At 45.4% G+C, this 20,095-nt stretch overlaps 1 protein-coding gene across 1 annotated transcript; it reads right to left on the bottom strand.

Annotated features, from left to right (window-relative positions):
- Positions 1-9,101: 9,101 nt before the first annotated feature.
- Positions 9,102-19,602, bottom strand: CHCT1 (CHD1 helical C-terminal domain containing 1). The gene is made up of 6 exons (XM_081844278.1): positions 19,388-19,602; positions 18,130-18,261; positions 16,683-16,858; positions 12,908-13,007; positions 10,012-10,190; positions 9,102-9,409 (listed from the first exon to the last, which is right to left on the bottom strand). The coding sequence occupies exons 1-6, from the start codon at positions 19,448-19,450 to the stop codon at positions 9,256-9,258; spliced, it is 804 nt and encodes a 267-aa protein (XP_081700404.1). The 5' UTR covers positions 19,451-19,602; the 3' UTR covers positions 9,102-9,255.
- Between the last annotated feature and the right edge of the window lie 493 nt (positions 19,603-20,095).

Genomic DNA, 20,095 nt, shown 5'->3' with positions numbered 1-20,095 from the left:
TTTGAAAGACCTATGTAGCAGATAGTGAGCTAGGTTGGAAAGGAAGGAGGGGGAGAGTTCCCATTTACCTCACTTCTTAACGCAGAGATGCAGGCAGTGTCTCTGTGGTTAAGGGTTTTGTCAGGTGTTCTCCTCTATTTTCAGGGGGTTTATAAGTTGCCCAGGGAAAAGCAGGAGAGAGAAAAAGCCTCTCTAGTGTTTGGAATGAGTTTCATTCATTTCCCCCCTTTAATTTGTGAGGTTTTTGGGTGGGGGGTGGAAGGCAAGGGCGGGGCAATCTGTCGTCAAAAGGGTGTATCAACAGTTAGCGGTGGGTGTCTTTGGAAGTTGCTGAGAGTTCCTCATTTAATAGCAATAGTGTTTGGCTTTTAACCTGGAATATTGCAGGCTGATAGTTTTTGGTTGTTGTTTTTTTTAAAAAAATAATAATAGTGCCTTTTTAAAAGATACTTCCTTCCCTGTGCATGGTGGGTGGGGTATCTCGTCAACACCCTGCTTGAAACAAAAGGTGTTGATTTTTGGAGCTGTGGCTTTAGCATCTCTTGTTCTGACAACAGAACCACACATGGTAGCAAGACCTTCCTGGATTATTGCTGCAGGCCCAGAATCAGCCTCCCTTCGTGGTGCTTTTCCGGGTGTATTTCTGAACCACAAGTCTCCGTGAGCTGGACAAGTATTCTGAAATAAAAATGCCATTTCCCCACCCACCATGTAAAAAACTTTTTTCCAGCAGAAGTGTCCCTCAGAATAAAACTTTGCAACTGTAATCCCCATAGATACCCAATGCTGCAGATGTCAGATCTTCAGCAGGCTGGCTTCCCAATAAGTGCCCATTAAAAGTTGCTTTTGACTGACAGCTTGAGTGTCGAACTGGGGTGGGCTAACGTGAGCCCCTCCATGCGCTGCCAGATTAGCAACTTCCTTCAGCCTTCACAAGCCTGATGGTAGTTGGAGTCCAAGACATTGGGAGAGGCACCAGGTTGCCAGTTGCCAATCTAAACGGCCACAGTTTAGCTGCTATAAACCAAACGTCAGAATAGATTGGTTGTTGGGAATCAAAGGCTTTAATCCAATTGCTAAAGTCGCAGCACATCTGTTGCCATTCTAGACAAAAGTAAAAAAAGAAAAGAAAAGCCCAAAGTTGCAAAACACTACCATTAATACAACAATGCCAATTATATTGCCTCAGAGAGCAAAAACAAATAAATAAATTGGATTGCTGTAGCTACTATACAAACCAGCAAAGCTTGCTGACTTAAATAATCATTACAGGCCACCTTTGGTATTAAAACGAGCCCTTAAACCTTGTTCAAGACAAGGTTTCAAGGGAATTCCTCTCTTGCAAGTACTGGCATAGCCTCATTATCTTCTGTAGGATTACTCCAGCGTAGGCTGAGCTAGAACCTTGATACCTAGTATACTTGCTGCTTAATTGGTGGGGGTGGGGTGGGCGCTTGTATTTCAAGATTATAACAAACGGGAGCATTGAAAAAGGGCAACTCCCAAGTGCGGTCCTGAAGCAGTTCAGCCCAGAGTTCTTTCGGCTCATTTTCTCCTGCATGTTCCTCCTTGGTTCTTGCTTGCAAATGATCTTTCAGAGGAAGGAAAAGGCTCCTCCGTGTTGAACCCCTTCCACCAATTTGACATCACTATCTTTTATCAACAGTTGTTGTTCCTGAGCATTTCAACCCCCCATTTATTCCGCCTCCCATGCTTTAGGCCAGGTACCACCATGGATGGGTTATTGGTTTTGTTAAAAAAATAGTCTTCTTTCCTCTTCCCCCTCTCCTCGCCCTCAATCCAGTCTAAATCATGTTGGCTGCATTCTGGGATATGTCCAATTAATTGCATGTTGGAAAGAAGCGAGGTGCTTTTATTTGTGTGTGTATTTGTGACGGAGGGTTGTTTAGACTTGCCGGGTCTTTCCAAGTTCGCACAACGAAAGGTTTAGTTGAAATGCTCTTTTTTTTTTTTCTTTCCCAAGTGAAGACAATGGGAAGTGTTTGCCTCGAATCTTTTAGAAGAATCTAGATCGCTTCTGCCTGTCAGGATAGTCTCCGAGCTGGTTGTTGCTACCCAATTTCCTCAGCACACAGGGTTTGACTGTGTTGCATATGAGCCATGCTTCCACATCTCTGCTATTTGCAATTCTTAGGACCTTGGAAGCCAACAAAATTGGTACCTTAGGAATACCCCCTTTCCACTGGGAATATGCTAACTTTTAATGAGCGAATGTTAACAGTGGCCCTCAGTTGGTTGTGTAAGTGTAACCAAGGCTGATGTCTGGATAAACCCGGAAGATATTTTCAATTTCTCCTCTTTGAATTTTTAGAAGGTTCTTTTTAAAAATAAAAATGAAACTAAAACCTTGGGAAATCTGTAATTCTCTTGAGGTTGTGCTCTTGAACAGAGACCTTTTGAAGAACAACCTTTGGGAGTCAGAGGTAAAAAGAACCACATGATAGGTACTAATTTAAAGATTGCGCACACAAAAAAATCATGGGAACTGTAGTTTCTTAAGCACCCTGGAACTTGTAGCTCTTTGAGAGGTAGACTACAGTCCCCAGGATTTTTTTGAGAAAGCCGCATGCTTTAAATATATAGCATTTACAAAGCCAGATTCTCAAGCCTGCTAAAAAGGGGAGACAGAATTGGAAGTGTCTGTGGGGTTTTTTTAAAAACACTTTTCTTTGAAATGGGTTTAATTTTCTGTGCCAGGTTCATGTGCAAAGGCTACCATGTGCCTCTCTAGATTTATGTTGAGTTTTCTCTCCCTTTGAAGCTCCTGCTGATTTTCTGTGGGCTGGGGGGGGGGCGGCCTGGCATTTTAAAAGCAAGGTGTTGATTTCTGAAAGAGTCTTCTATTTTAGTAATAGTGCTCACATTATATACTAGGCCACATTTTTCATGTACAGCACTGTAGGGGATCCCACTTCTGTGCATGAGAAAGAGAAGGGAGTTCTCAACTCTGTTTTCCCCCACCATACTAGGTAATAAGCTCACTAGAAACAGATTGAGTCTTCCTTTCTCTCCCCAAACAATCACACCGCAAAACAAACCTGACATTTCAATATTATAAATCTGCCTTCTCCCTGCCTCTTGAGCAACTTTTTCCATGGGAGTGTACTTCAGCGTTTAAGAGATGGATTATTATTTTGTTGTTATTGTTCCAGAAAGCCCTTGAAACAAAGCCGTTTTAAAAGAATGAATGAGTCTTGGGAGAATCCTCACAGTTTCCATCCTCTTCCAGATTTTTTAATTTGTGTCTTTCCCCTACCCTTGCAAATTCAGGTTTCGTTTTTAAATCAGGTTAGGACGAAAGGAATAGCAGAGGCCTTTTTAAATGGACTTGACCACCCAGCCCAATAGTCAAGTTGTCATGGAAGGACAGTCCCCTAACAGCTCCCTTGGTCCACTTCAACACGAGGCAGCAAATCTGGCTAACCATTGACTTACCTGTCTCATAGGATTCTCCAGCCGCTTAACGGCAGAGCAAGTACGTTTTCCTCGCTTGGAGGCAACTGAAGCTGGTCTTGCTTGAAGAGAAGCCAGTTATTTGAGGCTTGGGAAGCTGTCACTGGCCTATAAGCATCAGACACAATCCACTCAAAAGCTACGTGCTCCCAAGTCCCATTGAGATTTAGGTGGGAGAGATTTATAGACGACAAGCCCATGTTTTTAAGTCCCATCAGTTTTCTACAAGAACACTGAATACTTGCTTTAGTCCAGGCATCCCCAACCTTTGGCCCTCCAGATATTTTGGACTACATTTCCCATCATCCCTGACCACTGGTCCTGTTAGCTAGGGATCATGGGAGTTGTAGGCCAAAACATCTGGAAGGCCTCAAGTTGGGGATGCCTGCTTTAGTCTTTCCCGCTGAAATTACAGGGACTTGTGAAATGGGCCAAACCTTCGCCGCCTTCTGTAACCCCATAACACAGTGAGATGCTGTTCTCTGATGCTGGCTTAATGAAGTTGCTGTTGCATTGTTGCTTCTAGCAGTGCAGGAGAAGGAGGTGGGGGGAAAGGGTCTGTTCCTCTCCATCCTTTTAGCCATGTGTCGAGCCTAAAACCCACTTCTGTATTCCTTTTTTGTTTGTTTTGTTTGATTGTGATACTTGTTTTATCATGTAAAATCAAAATAAATATCTTAAAAAATAAAAATAAAACCCACTTCTGAAGATGTTGGCTAAAGTTAACCAATGACCAGCTTGGACTGCTTGATAGCAACAGTTGCTCTTTGGAAGTTAACTGATCTGGTTGCCTCGGCAGATGTTTTACACTATTAATAACTTTTTGTTTCGTAATGATGGCCTTCCTATTCCCCTCCCCTCCATCCCACCTACCACCTTTAAGAAAGATAACAATATTGATAGAAAAAGGCTTGTTCTTACAGTTGTAAGGAAAGGCAAAACTGCCCAAAAATAGGATTAAAGACGCAGCAGCACCCCCCCCCCCAGTGGAGCCACTTGGCCACATGTGTGGTGGAAAACTCATTTCTCAGTACAGCTCCTCATTGGATCCACATGGTGCCATTTTGTTCTGGATTCTACCATCGGGTTGGGTTTGAAGAGGCCCAATAATGTTCCTTCACCACCCAACCCTTGCTGGATCAAAGTGCTATTACTGCGATTTGAAATATCTGTCCTCCTTTTGGGATTTATTTTTCTTCTTAATTCAGTTGCTTTTTTGTGTCTTTGACACAGGTTTAGCCTGTTGCACATTTTCACCTTTTGGCCTTTTGGGGGGAAATTCCTTTGCTAGGTGTGTTTCGTTGTTGATGATGTTGTGTTGAGAAGGTGGGGAGGGAAGGAAGGAAGAAAAAATTTCCATGTAGCAAGAGAACGCTTGCGCAATTCCTTTTCGGCAGAGCTCTGGCGGTGTTTGCCCACCCCCCCCCTTCCCCAAACTCAGGTATGTTTTAGGCAGTGAAACCGGCTTCTTCCTTGTCCTGTGAGAAATATATATCGCCGTTTGCTTTCCAAGTTCTCATTAGCAAATACTTTCATTGCAATCCTAAGCAACTTATAGCTTGGAGAGGCCTTAGGAAGTTGTTTTTCCAAGTGCATATTTTGTTTTGTTTCAAAAACTCTAAAATAAAAAAATAAAGATGGGGAAAATATATATACTATATAAATATATAGAGATATCTAGAAACTTGGTGTTTGGCACACAGGTTTTTTTCAGTGTTGGATCACTTTTAACTGTCACAGGTACCATACGTGTAACTCTCAAATCTTCCATCTGCTTTCCTTTCTGTGTATATTCCTTTATAGGAAGCTATGTTGCCATGATTTTTTTAAAATAATAATATTTAAACAGAAAAGAGAGAGATAATTTTTTTAGAGTTAACTCCTCGGAGGTGAACAAACTTTTACATTTTTTCCCCTTGACTATTACCAAGTTCAGTACTAATATATGTGTTGTGGATTTTTTTTTACTGATTCAGTGGAACTTAACAAGGGATTAAAAATACATGTATATATATGTATACATATATCACTGTACATTGGAAACAAAAGCTACTAAAATTGGAGCAAGCGAACCTCCCGGCAGCTCTGAATCTGAACCCCTCTTTCCTCTCTCTCTTTTTGTGCCACGGTTATTTATATGAAAGCATCTTGATCACTTTCGGACGCTCATCCTCCTCCACTCTTGTGCCACCCTTTCCCATGTTTCTCCGCCCCCCTCTTCTTTTTTGTATTCCAACATTCGCACCAAGACTGCAGTGCCCGACTTTTATTCTTTGTAACCATCAAAACCCATACTGAGTATGTTTGTAACCAACATTGTGATAATTCTGTAATTGTATTGCTAAAAAATGGATAATTGACCTAATAAATATAGTGTTCCTGCATTCGTGCAGGTGTGCTTTGTTCGGGACGCTTCTGTGCTCTTTTGGAAAAGACAAAACAAAAAAACGAGCGAGCTTCTGTTTCGGCTATCATTTGGCACACTCTTTGGAAAACTCCCGTTGGGGGGGTGGAAAGGGCAGCGTCGGGATATTTTACTTTAGTGTTTTTATATCTTCCTATATATACATAATATGTAAGGCGTTGTCACGTTCTGTAGCTCATGTGGCCACTGATAGGCAGCCATGCTACCTCAGCACAAGGAACAGCAGGCCAACCCAGGTAAGCTGTTTCTCCTACAGTGAGGCTTCACACAACAGTTCAGAAAGCCACTCTGTGAAGTGCCCCCCTCCCTTTAAAGGGGGTTGTGGGGAGCTGTGAATGGCAAGCCTTGGGGTGAACTGGGGGGACGGATGAGGGTGGATGATCACCCGGAGCCGAGTGATTTCAGTCCCCCTGTAGGGAATGAATTTTGTTTTGGGGTGGGGCAGTGCTCAGCTGGGGTGAAATATATGCCCAATTGGTGGGGTTGTGGGGCATTCCCTGTGGCAAACCCCCAAGCTGTAGGACTCCTCACACAGTTGCGTCTGGCACCTTCACTATCCCGTTTTTCATCAAGTGCAGGAGAGATGCACCTCTTTATCCTGGGTTAGGACGGTTTAGGATCCACCTTATTTTGGGGGTTGTGAGCTGTTCTTAACAATGTGCTTTACTTGTTACAGCCCACCCTAGGACTTTGAGGTGAAGGATTGATTAATAATACTACAGTGGTACCTCAGGTTACAAATGCTTTGGGTTACAGACTCCGCTAACCCGGTAGTACCTCGAGTTAAGAACTTTACTTCAGGATGAGAACAGAAATCGCGGTGCGGCGGTAGCGGGAGGCCCCATTAGCTAAAGTGGTACCTCAGGTTAAGAACAGTTTCAGGTTAAGAACGGACCTCTGGAATGAATTAAGTTCTTAACCAGAGGTACCACTGTATTAATAATAATTAAATGGCTGGGACAGAGGTAGAGGAGCAGGGAGAGCCCTCAATACACAGCTGGGAACAGCAACATGGAGGGAAGCTCTTGAGAGAAATTTTGGGAAAGAAAACTCTGCTACTGAGCCCTTCTGTTTGCCTGACATCACAAACCAGTGACACGAATCGTGGTTTCAGTCTCCCTCATCCTCAAAGGATTTGGCTCTCATTCTGCAACTCACACACATTTTCTTCCCTTTCTGTCCCTTTGACAGGTTCTATTACTTTGCGCCCCCTCAGTTCAGTACCCTGGGTAGGGGAATGGCCCACACCATCCTAAATCGTCTGTGGGCAACAGACCACAACTCCTGCCCTCCTTTAACTTTTTGAGCCCGTTGTTCTTATCTCCTCTCCAGGGTGATCGGGTACAAAAGAACAGGTTGCCTCTACGTTCTACACAAGAGTAAATCCACAGAAACTAATCAACACGACCATGACTACCACTGACTATAGCCCATAGTTAGCTGATTGTTAGGAGCCTTAAAAAAAGGTAAAGGACCCCTGGCAGTTAAGTCCAGTCGCGAACAACTCTGGGGTTGGGGCACTCATCTCGCTTTACTGGCCGAGGGAGCCGGCGTACAGCTTCCAGGTTATGTGACCGGCATGACTAACCCACTTCTGGTGAACCAGAGCACTGCATGGAAATGCTGTTTCCACCGCTGGAGTGGTACCTATTTATCTACTTGCACTTTGACGTGCTTTCAAACTGCTAGGTTGGCAGGAGCAGGGACCGAGCAACTGGAGCTCACCCCGTCGCGGGGATTCGAACCGCCAACCTTTTATCGGCAAACCCGAGGCTCTGTGGTTTAGACCACACCTGCTCTTAATTACGGCCATGTTCACACCACACATTTAAAGCACCATTCTCCAAATAATTTTGGGGGATAAGGGTGGTTTTTTTTTAGGAATCCCTTTATTCCCCTCACTGAGCTACAGCTGCCAGAGTTCTCTGTGAAGAGACTCTTCAACTACTCATTGTAGCTCCAGGAACAGAACCGGGAGTCTCCTAACAACTCTGAGTATCCTTAACAAACAGCAGCTCCCAGAATTCATGGGGGGAAGCCATTGACTGTACAAAGTGGTATCATTGTGCTTTAAAATGGATGGTGCAGATACGGCCTGTGACCACTCCCATGGGGAATCACATAGAACTTTGGTTAACAGTAGAGCCGGCCCCATAGTTAGCTTGGGATTACAAAGGGGGCATCCTGGGGCTGCAAAGGATGAAGGCCGTTGCACTATACTTAGGCCTTGTGTGGTACACACCAGGAGTCATGTGGCCACTAGGTGGCACTGCTGCTTCATTATAGTTCAGGATCAAAATACAGTAGTTGCTAAGGAAAAGACTTTCTAGGAAAAGTTAACTTTCTTTCACCTGGGGAAAGTCTTGAGGGCCCTGTGGAAGGGCTCAGAGAGCTGCATTCTGCCCTCAGGTCTGGGGTTCCCCATCCCACCTTAGAGGATTTAAACATTATATGGAGAAAAATAAAGGTAAAGGGGACCCCTGACCATTAGGTCCAGCCGTGGGCGACTCTGGGGTTACAGCGCTCATCTCGCTTTATTGGCCAAGGGAGCCGGCATTTGTCTACAGACAGCTTCTGGGTCATGTGGCCAGCATGACTAAGCTGCTTCTGGCGAACCAGAGCAGCGCACGGAAACACTGTTTACCTTCCCGCCGGAGCGATACCTATTTATCTACTTGCACTTGACGTGCTTTCGAACTGCTAGGTTGGCAGGAGCAGGGGCCGAGCAACGGGAGCTCACCCCGTCGTGGGGATTCAAACCGCCGACCTTCTGATCAGCAAGTCCTAGGCTCTGTGGTTTAACCCACAGCACCACCCGTGTCCCATGGAGAGAAATATTAAGTGCTAATTTGCTACCACAAACCGGGAAGGGGTTTCCCTTCTGCACTCTCCTGCAAGAGGTTTGATTTGAATGGTTTTTCATCAAATCCTCACTTTCTTTAAAACCTCACAAAACCATCACCAAAGCAAGGGAGCTCTGCCTTCCTCAACGTGCCCCAGCCCCATGTGTTCTGGACATGATCCCAATTTGATCCCAATTTGAATGGCTGTGTTTTGGACTCCAGTTCTCAACAGCCCAACTCAGCATAGCCATTCCACCTCTCCACTTCATAGACCTCCCTCTCCACTTGTCTTTGACCCTCATGTTGCTCCCAAACCACTCTTGGGAGGCAGATTGAGTCATAAACTCCAGGAAAGATGCTCTCAGGAAGCGGGTCTTTATATAAGCTGTTGACATCGAGTCTCTGCAGAGGCCTAACTCAAAAGGCGTCTTGCAGAAAGCTAAACTCTTTCTACAAATTCTCCGTTGGGTACATTGGATGTGTGTGTTGTCTCCTTGGTAAACGCCGCACATGCTAACGGTCGGTCTTTAAAGGAGTTTCTTCAGCCACTGGAGAAAGCTTCGCTGCTTCATTGCTGGTAGAGGTAGGTGAGATGGTAGCCATGTACGTGGGGTGACTGATATCAACACCTTCCTTCCTTCTTGCCTTTGAGGGCCTCTTGTGTAGCCTGAAGAGACAGGGTGGAAAAACTCCCTAAGAGAGCAGTGGGGAACCCATTTTCCAATGGATGTTGCTGAACTATCCAGCAAGGATGCACAACATCCCCGATCGTTGGCCCTGCTGGAATCGGGAGTCCAGCAACATCTGGAAGGCCACAGATCCCCATCCTTCTTGTAAGTGCCCAGTAAAGGAATGTAAGAAACTGCCTAATACTGAGATTATTGCTCCATGAGGCTCAATATTGTCAACACTGACTGGCAGGGGCTCTCCAGGGTTTTGGATAGACATTCTTACTCCTTCCTGGAAATGCCAGGAATCAACCCTGGGGCCACTTGACCACAAAAGCCTGTGCTCTAGCACTGAGTTACAGCCCTTCTGCAATCCTTCCCTCGCCCTGTTAGGAGAAATTTGCACTGAAATGCAGATAAACATCAGGATTATTCTTTTCAATTCTCAAACAGCTGCAGGGATGTAGAGAACTGAAAACGAGAAACGCAGCTGAAAATGACAGATCCATCCATCCCTAGTCAGTGGTGAGAATTATGGATTTCATTAGACGCCCCCTGCACACCCCTACCAATCTGAGCACAGTTGATGCTCCTCACTCACCTCTTCTTTGACGTACTTCCTGGAGGCAGGTCAGAGTCTCTCGACAGTGAGCACACCTGTTTTAATTTCCCCTGCATCTTTGCACCGCCTTGGAGGCCCCAGGTATCACGCAGCTTCATCAGCTTGCCACAGTCAGGCAGAACAACCATGTCGGGACTTTCCAACCGGCAATAAGCTTTCTGGAAGGAAATACGAAGACAGGCACAAAACCAACACAGGACTGGTCGCCTCTGACTCTACTACATACGTGAGGATTCCTGGCCTAAATTAAGCTGTGAAGCATCAAACCACAGACTTGAGAATGTCCCGTTCGGTGGCTTGCAGCACTTCAAAAATGCAGCGGTGGAACGGAGGACAAGTGTCGTCTTTCAACGCTCAAAAAGAGCTCTCACACGATCGACTGCTCCCCTTTTGCTCCCATTGTATAGCACCCAGATATACATCTCCATTGTTAAATAACGGTGCAGAAATAGTAGAATACAGGACAAAGCTGGAAGCGTTCAGGCATGGCCAACTTCTTTATAAAGTGGCACAACCACTGGGTGCCGCTATGGCTTTCTCAGTGAATCATTATGGAAAAGTTGCAATTTAAATGCAAAGCCTACGAGGCCGTTTGTCTGGATGTTTGCAGCTGTGCAAAGCTCCAGTGAATGCCTCACCCCCACCTCAAATTACCCCCCTCCCCAAAGATTCATGAGGACGTGGTTTTGCGCTTTTTACCCAGCCCAGAAAGTTCAGCTAAACTTTACAACTGTTGACAGTTCGGCCCTAACTAGGTTAGCAACAGGAATAGGAGAAAGGTCGTAGCTCAGTGGACAGATCATCTGCTTTGCATGCAGAAGGTCCCCGGCATCTCCAGGCAGGGCTGGGGTAAGCTCTTGCCTGGTAACCCTGGAGAGCTGCTGCCAGTCAGTGTAGACATTACTGAGCTAGGTGGACCGATAGTCTGACTCTGCAACATTCCTGGCTTGACCCAAAGGCAGCCATGCTCACTGCCCCAACAGCTGGCACAAGCAGACTGTCCACTAGGAAAAAACATGCTTTAAGCACCATTAAAGTTATTTAAATGCAGCCTGTTATTCAGTAGCCTTTCTGCTTGATTTAGATCCTTGTGACGTCTTTAATTTTCCAGAAGAAAACCTCCTCTGCTAACTCTCCTTTTTCATGGGGCTGGGAAATCGCACATTAGCAAGCCCTGAGCAGCACAGAACACCATCGATCATAGCAGGGATTTCAACAAAGCAGTGATGACTCAGTCTGTCCCGCTCATCTCCCAGCCTTAATAAAAACTCATAAAAAGATCGAGTTAATATACTGGCAACGCTGGGGCATTTGCCAAGGATCTCTTTGGTGCTATCCGATAGCCCCCACACCTCTGAGAGAGGTGTTATTGAACACGTTGCCTTGCTAGGTCAACCTAAAGGCCCATCTGGGCCCAGTATTCTGCTTCCAACAGGGGCAAGCACTGCAGGACGGCAACAGCCCTTGGCCACAGCACCTGGTGCATGAGAGAGACTGCCTCTGAACAGTCCTATTGCCTCTTTATTGCCCCCAAAGGAGCTTATAATAATAAAAGTGGGTGAGTGTGGAGAGAGAGAGATGGTAAGATCCTGCAGGTAATCTGGTTCAACCCCTACTCAATGCAGGATCTGCAATGTAGGGCTCAACTGCAGGAGGCACTGGGGACCTTTGGCCTGCCAGGCGCTGCTGAACTACAGCTTCTATCAGCCTAGCAAGCTTGGCCAGTGATGGCTGTGATACCTAACAACTCCTAGTGCCCTTGGTGAGATTTTAGTTCTTCTTTGGAGGAAGCCACGGCTGTTACAGTGGCATATGAAAACTTTAAATGTGTGGTGCTGATATGGCCTCTTGCTTCCTGTCCCCGCCTCTCTCTGGACCACTTCAGCCGGGATAGCTCTGTTGGTTAGAGCATGGTACTGATTAGGCCAAGGTTGCAGGTTCGATACCCATATGGGGCAGCTGCATGCTCCTGCTTTGGGCTAGGTGATCCTCAGGGTCCTTTCCAAGTCTGTGATTCTATGATCTGCCAATGCTCTGGCTAGAGAAGAAATCTACTTTCAGTGAGAGATTCAAATTTTGTTTGAGGCAGGGTGGGAAAACATAGTAATAATATAATAATAATTTGTTATTTATATCCCGCCCATCTAGCTGGGTTTCCCCAGCCACTCTGGGCGGCTTCCAACAAAATATTAAAATACAGTGGTCTGTTAAACAATTAAAAGCTACCCTAAACAGGGCTGCCTTCAGATGTCTTCTAAAAGTCTGGTAGTTGTTCTTCTCTTTGACATCTGGTGGGAGGGTGTTCCACAGGGCAGATGCCACTACCAAGAAGGCCCTCTGCCTGGTTCCCTGCAATGTCACTTCTCGCAGTGAGGAAACCGCCAGAAGGCCCTCGGAGCTGGACCTCAGTGTCCAGGCAGAACGATGGGGGTGGAGACGTTCCTTCAGGTATACTGGGCTGAGGCCGTTTAGGGCTTTAAAGATCAGCACCAACAATTTGAATTGTGCTCGGAAACATACTGGGAGCCAATGTACATCTTTCAAGACCGGTGTTATGTGGTCTTGGCGGCCGCTCCCAGTCACCAGTCTATCTGCCACATTCTGGATTAGTTGTAGTTTCAGGGTCACCTTCAAAGGTAGCCCCACTTGGAGTGCATTGCAGTAGTCCAAGCGGGAGATAACTAGAGCATGTGCCACTCTGGCCAGACAGTCCGCGGGCAGGTAGGGTCTCAGCCTGCGTACCAGATGGAGCTGGTAAACAGCTGCCCTGGACACAAAATTGACCGTGGTAGGCTGGATGTTGCCCTGCTACCCAGCTGCCTATTGCCACCCTCCACTGCTTTCTCTGCCATGTCAAAGGAAGGATCGCTCTTACCAGGAACTTGGCCATTTGGTCGGTCTTGCTGTAGCGGTACAATCTGCACAGCTGCTTCTCGTCGAGTGCTGAGAAGAGGGAGACAAACCTCCAAAGCATCCTAAAGCAGGCGGCAAAGTGGGAGGAGAGAGGGAACTTAAACACGTCACTGTTGCGTGGAACGTGGGACAGAGAATGGTGCCAGAAAGCGAGACTGTTGCAAAGAGAGCTAAAGGCTAAAGACCAGGGGACATGGCTCAGGGGCAGAGCACCTGCCTTGCATGCAGAAGACCCCGGGTTCAATCTGCAATGGCGTCTCCTGGAAGGGCTGGGAGAGTCCCCTGTCTGCAACCCCAGAGAGCTGCTGCCAGTCAGTGTAGACAACAATGAACTAGGTGGACAAACAGTCTGACTCTGTATAAGTCAGCTTTTTGGGTTCATACGGAAAGAGCTGCGGTTCCCAGAGTGGTTTAACAATCTGTCCCTCTTCAAAGGAAACTCTGGGACTTGTAGGCCGGGAGAGGGCATCTCTCAGCACCTTTATCAAACTACAGCTCCCAGAATTCTTTGGGGGAAGCGATGACCCCTTAAAGTGGTATCATAGTGCTTTAAAGGTATGGTGTGAACAGCGGCTATCTCTGAAATAACATTATAGATTTCTTTAGTTATTTATTTTACTAAAATATGCATTTGTTTGTAAACGTTTTGCCCTAGCGTATGCAATTTTGTACTGAGGCATCTGATCAAGGCCTGTATTTTAAAATGAGCTGAAAGATATATTTGCAAATGTTTGTATGTTTCGTGCCAGGCAGAAACCAGCTGGCTAAGTACTTTGGCAGTTGTTTATCTTCCTGCTCCCCTGATTTATAGCAGTAGCAGGAGACAAGTTTCTCAAAGTTGTAAAAGGGAATTACAGGCTGGGAGCAAAGGTTACACTGACCCTACATATTACAGAATACAATCAAGCTGCAAAAACACTAATTAAGAGTTGGTAAATAGGAAGATTTATTGTTTAACAGAAAATAATACCATGTGCCTCCCATAAGACTCTAGCCATATTTTCCTAAGGTTTAAGGTATACTGAGAGAGTTAAAGGGCAATAAATTTTGGGAAGAGCTAATGGGAAAAGCAGCTGGCTGGGAAAAGGGGGGGTGTAAACTGAAGAGGCTTCTTTTGAAGCTGTTTTTTATTGAGTTCCTTTTTACTTTGCAAAGGCCTTTTCTTCTAAAAAGCTATCTATGTTATGTATGAGATTTGTTGGCTTAATGTAATTAGGCAAAGGATTTAGAAAGTAAGAAATGTTAGATTCTTATGTTAGATTCTTATTTCATTGATGGTGTGTGAGAATGTGAACCCAAGATCTCTGTTTAGATAGAATTTAATACCACGAGCCATTTGTTTTAGCCATTTGTTTTGGAATGCAGGGGCAACAGGGGCAAAAGGTGATCTGGTAATTAAGGTGCCTTGTCGAGGAAAATGTAAGATATATGGCTACTTGTCTGCCATTTATGGATAGAAGGAAATATAGCTTTTTGTCTCCCATAAAAGGTAATAGGAAATGGGTGTATCTTTTATGATTGGTTCTAGCAAACAGCCAATAGGAATTTCAACCAGGCTGATTGGACAGAGGCAGCCAAGGGGGCTGGGATGAGGAAATATAAGTGCTGGCCATCAGGGCTGGAAGGGGCAGAGCTTTGGTAACCATATACCACTGAGCCTCTCATTTATTTGTCTGACAAATAAATTATTATTTTAATTTCTCTATTGCTGCGTTGAATATTTCATTCCAGCTAAGCGTTAACCACAAGCAGGGTGCTACAGTACATGTTACATGGCTCGAAAAGTGTGCTGCAAAATTTGGAGAAGTGCAAATTTCAAACGATGGCAGCTTTGGTTCTTGCAGTGTTCTGGGAAGTACGGATTTATAAAGGTTCGCCTTTAAAAAGTGACCTTAATCAATTTTCTCCCCCCATCCCTGGTTGCTTGTCTTACAGAAGTATTAAAGAGAGTTGATAGATACAGGAGCCTTTGGCCTCCTGGTGGCCCAATTGATTAAACCAAATCAATTATTGAAATCTGCCTTTGATTAGCTACTTTTCATGGGCAGTATGGTATGTCTTGACAGACTTCAATGATACTTAACAGCCCTTCCCTGCTTAACAAGATATTGAACTACTGCCAGTATTGAACCATCTGGGTTTTTGCACTGCCATAGCATTCTGCCATTGTCCTTGTAAATCACCCACTTCTGCCCTTTCACAGCCCTATTTGGAGAGTACGGTAAACAGCTTTAGAAGAAAGAAAGAAAAATAGATTATCTTATTATCTGCTTGCAGAGAGCTGGGCAATTGGAATTCTTTCAACCCTCTTGGATCCTTAAGTATTCCGGTAACGAAAAATAAACATGTGCTCTTGGCTCCTATACAGATAACTAGAGAGATTCTTGCTAGAATTTTGCTTTGGACTCTGCCTGACAAACCTGTAAAGCATGCAACTTTTTCTAAGGTGGAGGGGATGACCCGAGACCTAACGGGCTAATTTCATGAATCTTGCACCATTAATACTATAGGGTTTACATCTCAGCAGATGCCTATAGGATTAGTGTACCTTGTTAAGTCTTGTATTACTTGCCCATGTCCCTGCTTGCTTCCCAGCTACTCAGCCTGGATGTTTGTAAACAAACAGATTTAAAAGAGCCTCAGCGAGGGGAACCAAATTTTAATCACTGAGGGCCAATTTTAATCAATGAAGCTGAGAGCTAAGATCTTTTTTAAAAAAAAAAAAAGCTATCATGGTGCTGGTGTTTAAATTGTAATGGGTGAGGCAAACATGAAATAAATAATTGCTTCCCTCCTCACAATGAATTATAGCTTTTATTTATTAAATCGTAAAGCTCGCCCTCCCCCATCCTTCAGTAGTTCAGAACAACTGAGGATTTGATCATAAGCAAAATAAATTAAAGTATATTTCCATATGACCTCAATAAGTCTGTACTTTAAATACAAAAGATACAGAAGGAAGCAGTTTTGATAGGGGGCAAAAAGCAGGAAAAGTATCCCCTCCAGTAGCAGAGGGGTACAGTCAGTGCTTTTTTTCTGGGGGCACACAGGGGTACGCATACCCCTAAACATTTTGTGAATCTAAGTTTGGCCTCATTGAGGGGCAGTATTTCAATATGAGTGGGAAAATTAGAGTACCCCTAAACATTTTTTTAAGAAAAAAAGCACTGGGTACAGTTGTTCCTTGGGGAATTGATTCAGGACTAGCAGTAATGCTACCTGCCTTAGGAGTCTGCTGGTATGTTGCAAATAAATGCAGGTTATGGAGGTGCAATGACATTTTTTGTTAACTCTATTTCATCACAAAGAACACAGGCTCTGTACAGAAGCTACTTCCAAGCAAGGGAATGTCTTTGGTAATAATATATACCAGAGGGAATTGTTGCAATACAGTGGTACCTCGGGTTAATAACTTACTTCGTTCCGGAGGTCCGTTCTTAACCTGAAACTGTTCTTAACCTGAGGTACCACTTTAGCTAATGGGGCCTCCTGCTGCTGCCGCGCCGCCAGAGCACGATTTCTGTTCTCATCCTGAAGCAAAGTTCTTAACCCGAGGTACTATTTCTGGGTTAGCAGAGTCTGCAACCTGAAGTGTCTGTAACCTGAAGCGTCTGTAACCCAAGGTACCACTATATACCCTCAGTCCCTTAAAGGAGTGCTGCTATTCAGGGAAGGTTCTGGGCATTGAGCTTTGGGGTGCTGTTGCGCAGCCTCATTCTGTGGAAGGGCCCCCTTACTTCTTCCAGTGCTTCAGCTCCCAGGTCTTGCAGTAGTGCTGAAGGAACATGTTGATATGGTCCCCGAGGATGGTCAGGTTCTTCCGGGTGCAGCTGAGTCTCTTCTCCTTTGGGAAATCTTTGGGCAAATTCAGCTTCCGCAGGCATTTCTTGAAGGGTCTCAGGAACTCCTTGCACTGGGGAGGGAGAGAGAAGAAAGTGGTGTGGGGGCTGTAGCGATAGGCAGATTCGTCAGCTTTAGTTTCTTCCAGGCTTAAGTTCAATTCCCCAACATTCACAAGTTATTTTGTGGTTTAAAAGCAAACGCACATGAACTTTCGCATTTCAGTATGTAATGCAATTCTGCCTAATATGCAGATTTTTGCAAAACGATCTTTCCAGTTATAATGTATTTTGTATGTTACTGATTGGTAGGTTGGTTGCGTTTATATCCCAACTTTTTTTCTCTAGGGTGCTCAAAGCAGTGTATACAGTTCACCTCCTCCTCATTTAATCCTCACAGCAACCCTGTGAGGAAGGTTAAGCTAAGGACAGTGACTGGGGACAGAGTGGGGATTCAAACCTGGTCTCTCAGGTCTTAGTCCGACACTCTGACCATTCCCACACAGGCAAGCTAATGCCAGTGTACTGGAAGAAGCAAAGATCACCCGTGTCGAAGCAATGATTCTTCACCATCAACTTCGTTGGACTGGTCATGTTGTTTGGATGCCTGATTATCGTCTTCCAAAGCAACTACTCTATTCTGAACTGAAAAATTGAAAGCGTAATGCTGGTGGTCAAAATAAGATTTAAAGACTCTCTGAAGGCAAATCTTTAAAAAATGTAGTATAAACACTGACAACTGGGAAACACTGGCCTGTGAGCGCTCCAATTGGAGAACAGCCTTTACCAAAGGTGTCATGGGATTTGAAGACACTCGAACTCAGGACGCAAGGGAGAAATGAGGTAAGAGGAAGGCACGTTTGGCAAACTCACACCGTGATCATCTCCTGCCTGGAAACCTATGTCCTCACTGTGGAAGGACGTGTGGATCCAGAACTGGCCTCCACAGTCACTTACAGATTCACTGTTAAAACTGTGTTTATGGAAGACAATCTTATTCGGCTACAAGTAATCACCAAAGCATTACCACACGCTGGCTTTATTCACTAATATATGCATGCTTATGCACACTTTACCCTAGTCTATGCATTTTGGTACACTGTACTTTGCCGGGGAACCTCACTGCAAAGTTCAGAGACCTGCAAATTTCAAAGGATAGCTGTTTCGCTTTGTGTATTGTTTTGGAAACTGCAGCGTTCTCCTTTGTACGTGAACTGAATCTGATTTCTCCTCCATCCCTTGAGAGTGTGTGTATTCTTAGTATTCCAGGAGCAATGCCCAACAGTTTAATGGCCTACGGTTTAAGGAACCATGTCCTATGGGTAGAAATGGCTTTCTTTCTCACTATTTTGAAGGTGTCCTGTGTCAGTCCATCTGCGTAGTGGACAAGCGCATCTCCCGACGGCGCGACCCTCGTGAGGGTCTCTCTGTGTGACGTCTCACGGTCTCGGCAGGTTGGAAGCTTGAGCTCAGTCGCCTGCAAACATTTGCACACCCGAGAAGTCACTTTCTTGGATCCCCGCAGGTAAAAAGTAAGCAAAACTGCAGTCTCTAAGCAAGAAGCCATCAAGGAAAGTGGCAGAAGAATCAGCTGAGACAATGATAATAGTGTGGACATACAGAGCCAGCTCTCTCCTTAGGCAAAATGAGGCAACCGCCTCAGGTGACAGACTTTGGGGGGCAGCAGCAGCCCTCATTGTGAACATAAGAAGAGCCTGGCTGTGGGGTCAGGTCAGAGACCCATCTAGTCCAGCGTCCTGTTCTCACAGCCACCAAGCAGATGCCACAGTGGGACCTGATCCCAAGAGCACTTTCTATAAGTGCAGTTCCTAAGGATTGGTATTCAGAGGCATACTGTGTCCAGCAGTGGAGACAGATCACAGCCATTGCAGCTAGTAGTCACGGACAGACTTAAAGCTAAAGGGACCCCCTGACCGTTAGGTCCAGTTGCAGAAGACTCTGGGGTTGCGGCGCTCATCTCGCTTTACTGGCCGAGGGAGCCGGCGTACAGCTTCTGGGTCATGTTGCCAGCATGACTAAGCTGCTTCTGGAGAACCAGAGCAGCGCATGGAAACGCCATTTACCTTCCCGCTGGAGCGGTACCTATTGATCTACTTGCACTTTACGTGCTTTCGAACTGCTAGGTTGGCAGGAGCAGGGACCGAGCAACGGGATCTCACCCCGTTGTAGGGATTTGAACCGCCAACCTTCTGATTGGCAAGCCCTAGGCTCAGTGGTTTAACCCACACTGCCACCCACGTCCCATGGACAGCCTTACCCTCCATGAATTTGTCCAATCCATTTTTGAAGGCAGACAAGTTGGTGGTTATTGACAGCTCCTGTGGGAGCCAATTCCATAGGTTAACTATGTGCTGTGTGAATGAGCTTCTCTCCTGCGTCTCCCAATAGCTGGCTTCACTGGATGACCCCAGCAGATCCATATTGTGCATAAGTTTATACACCTCTGCCATGTCCCTCGCCCCCCCCTCGCCTATTTTGCAAACTGGAAAGCATTGGTAAACCACTTGGTAACTTTCCAAATGCATAGTCAAAGGAATAGGTTTCTTCTCGAACAACTACAAAAATGTACCCATTACACAGACCTGGCAAACCTTGTTCCTCCACTCTTCTAGGCCTGCCATTCTTCCGGCAGTTGCTTCTCCCATGGCCGACTTCTCCGTTAGCCAAATCCTGCCTCTTCCCTTCTCCTTCTCTGCTCCCTAGGGACTCTCTTTGGGGGCCAAGGGACCCAAAGATGAGCTGGGTGTCGTGGGCCACAGTCCGGCCTGTGTGGGTGTGTTTGAATCTAAGCTGGCTTTTGTGACCTCACATCTGAGGCGAATTGGTTCCAAATTCTTATGACAAGCGAAGGAAGAGGGATTGCTTCCCTGAGAAGAAACAGGGGGAATGTTTGGTGGGGGGGGGCTTAAGTCTCATCTCTTGATGGCCCCCATCATTTGAATGCCTCCTCAGATGTCTGAAGGAATCATGGTCTCTTTTTCAAGGAATTTTGGTTGTTCTGTGGAGGTGTGAACGACGACAACAACGAAAAAAACCTTCTGCACTGCCTCAGATGCACTCTTTCTTTATTCTCTCATTCCTCCTGCAGGAGAAACCTAGTCAATGAACGTTGTTGGCTGGTCTAGTAAGCATTGGTCCAAATTAAATCGAGAGATTTCCCCTTTAAATACAGGTTTGCTAAATTTATCCTGCGGGCGTTAAACTTTCTGTAAAGTGATATCCCAGACAAGCATTGGAATCTGTCTCAGATTTACTTTTTGAAAGGAATAATAAGAATAATTATATCAAGA

This window comes from Podarcis erhardii (assembly GCF_964252035.2).
Source record: "Podarcis erhardii genome assembly, chromosome: 16".
Classification (NCBI taxonomy): domain Eukaryota; kingdom Metazoa; phylum Chordata; class Lepidosauria; order Squamata; family Lacertidae; genus Podarcis; species Podarcis erhardii.
Note: the sequence above shows the minus strand (reverse complement) of the source record. Positions and strands in the feature narration are given on the sequence as shown.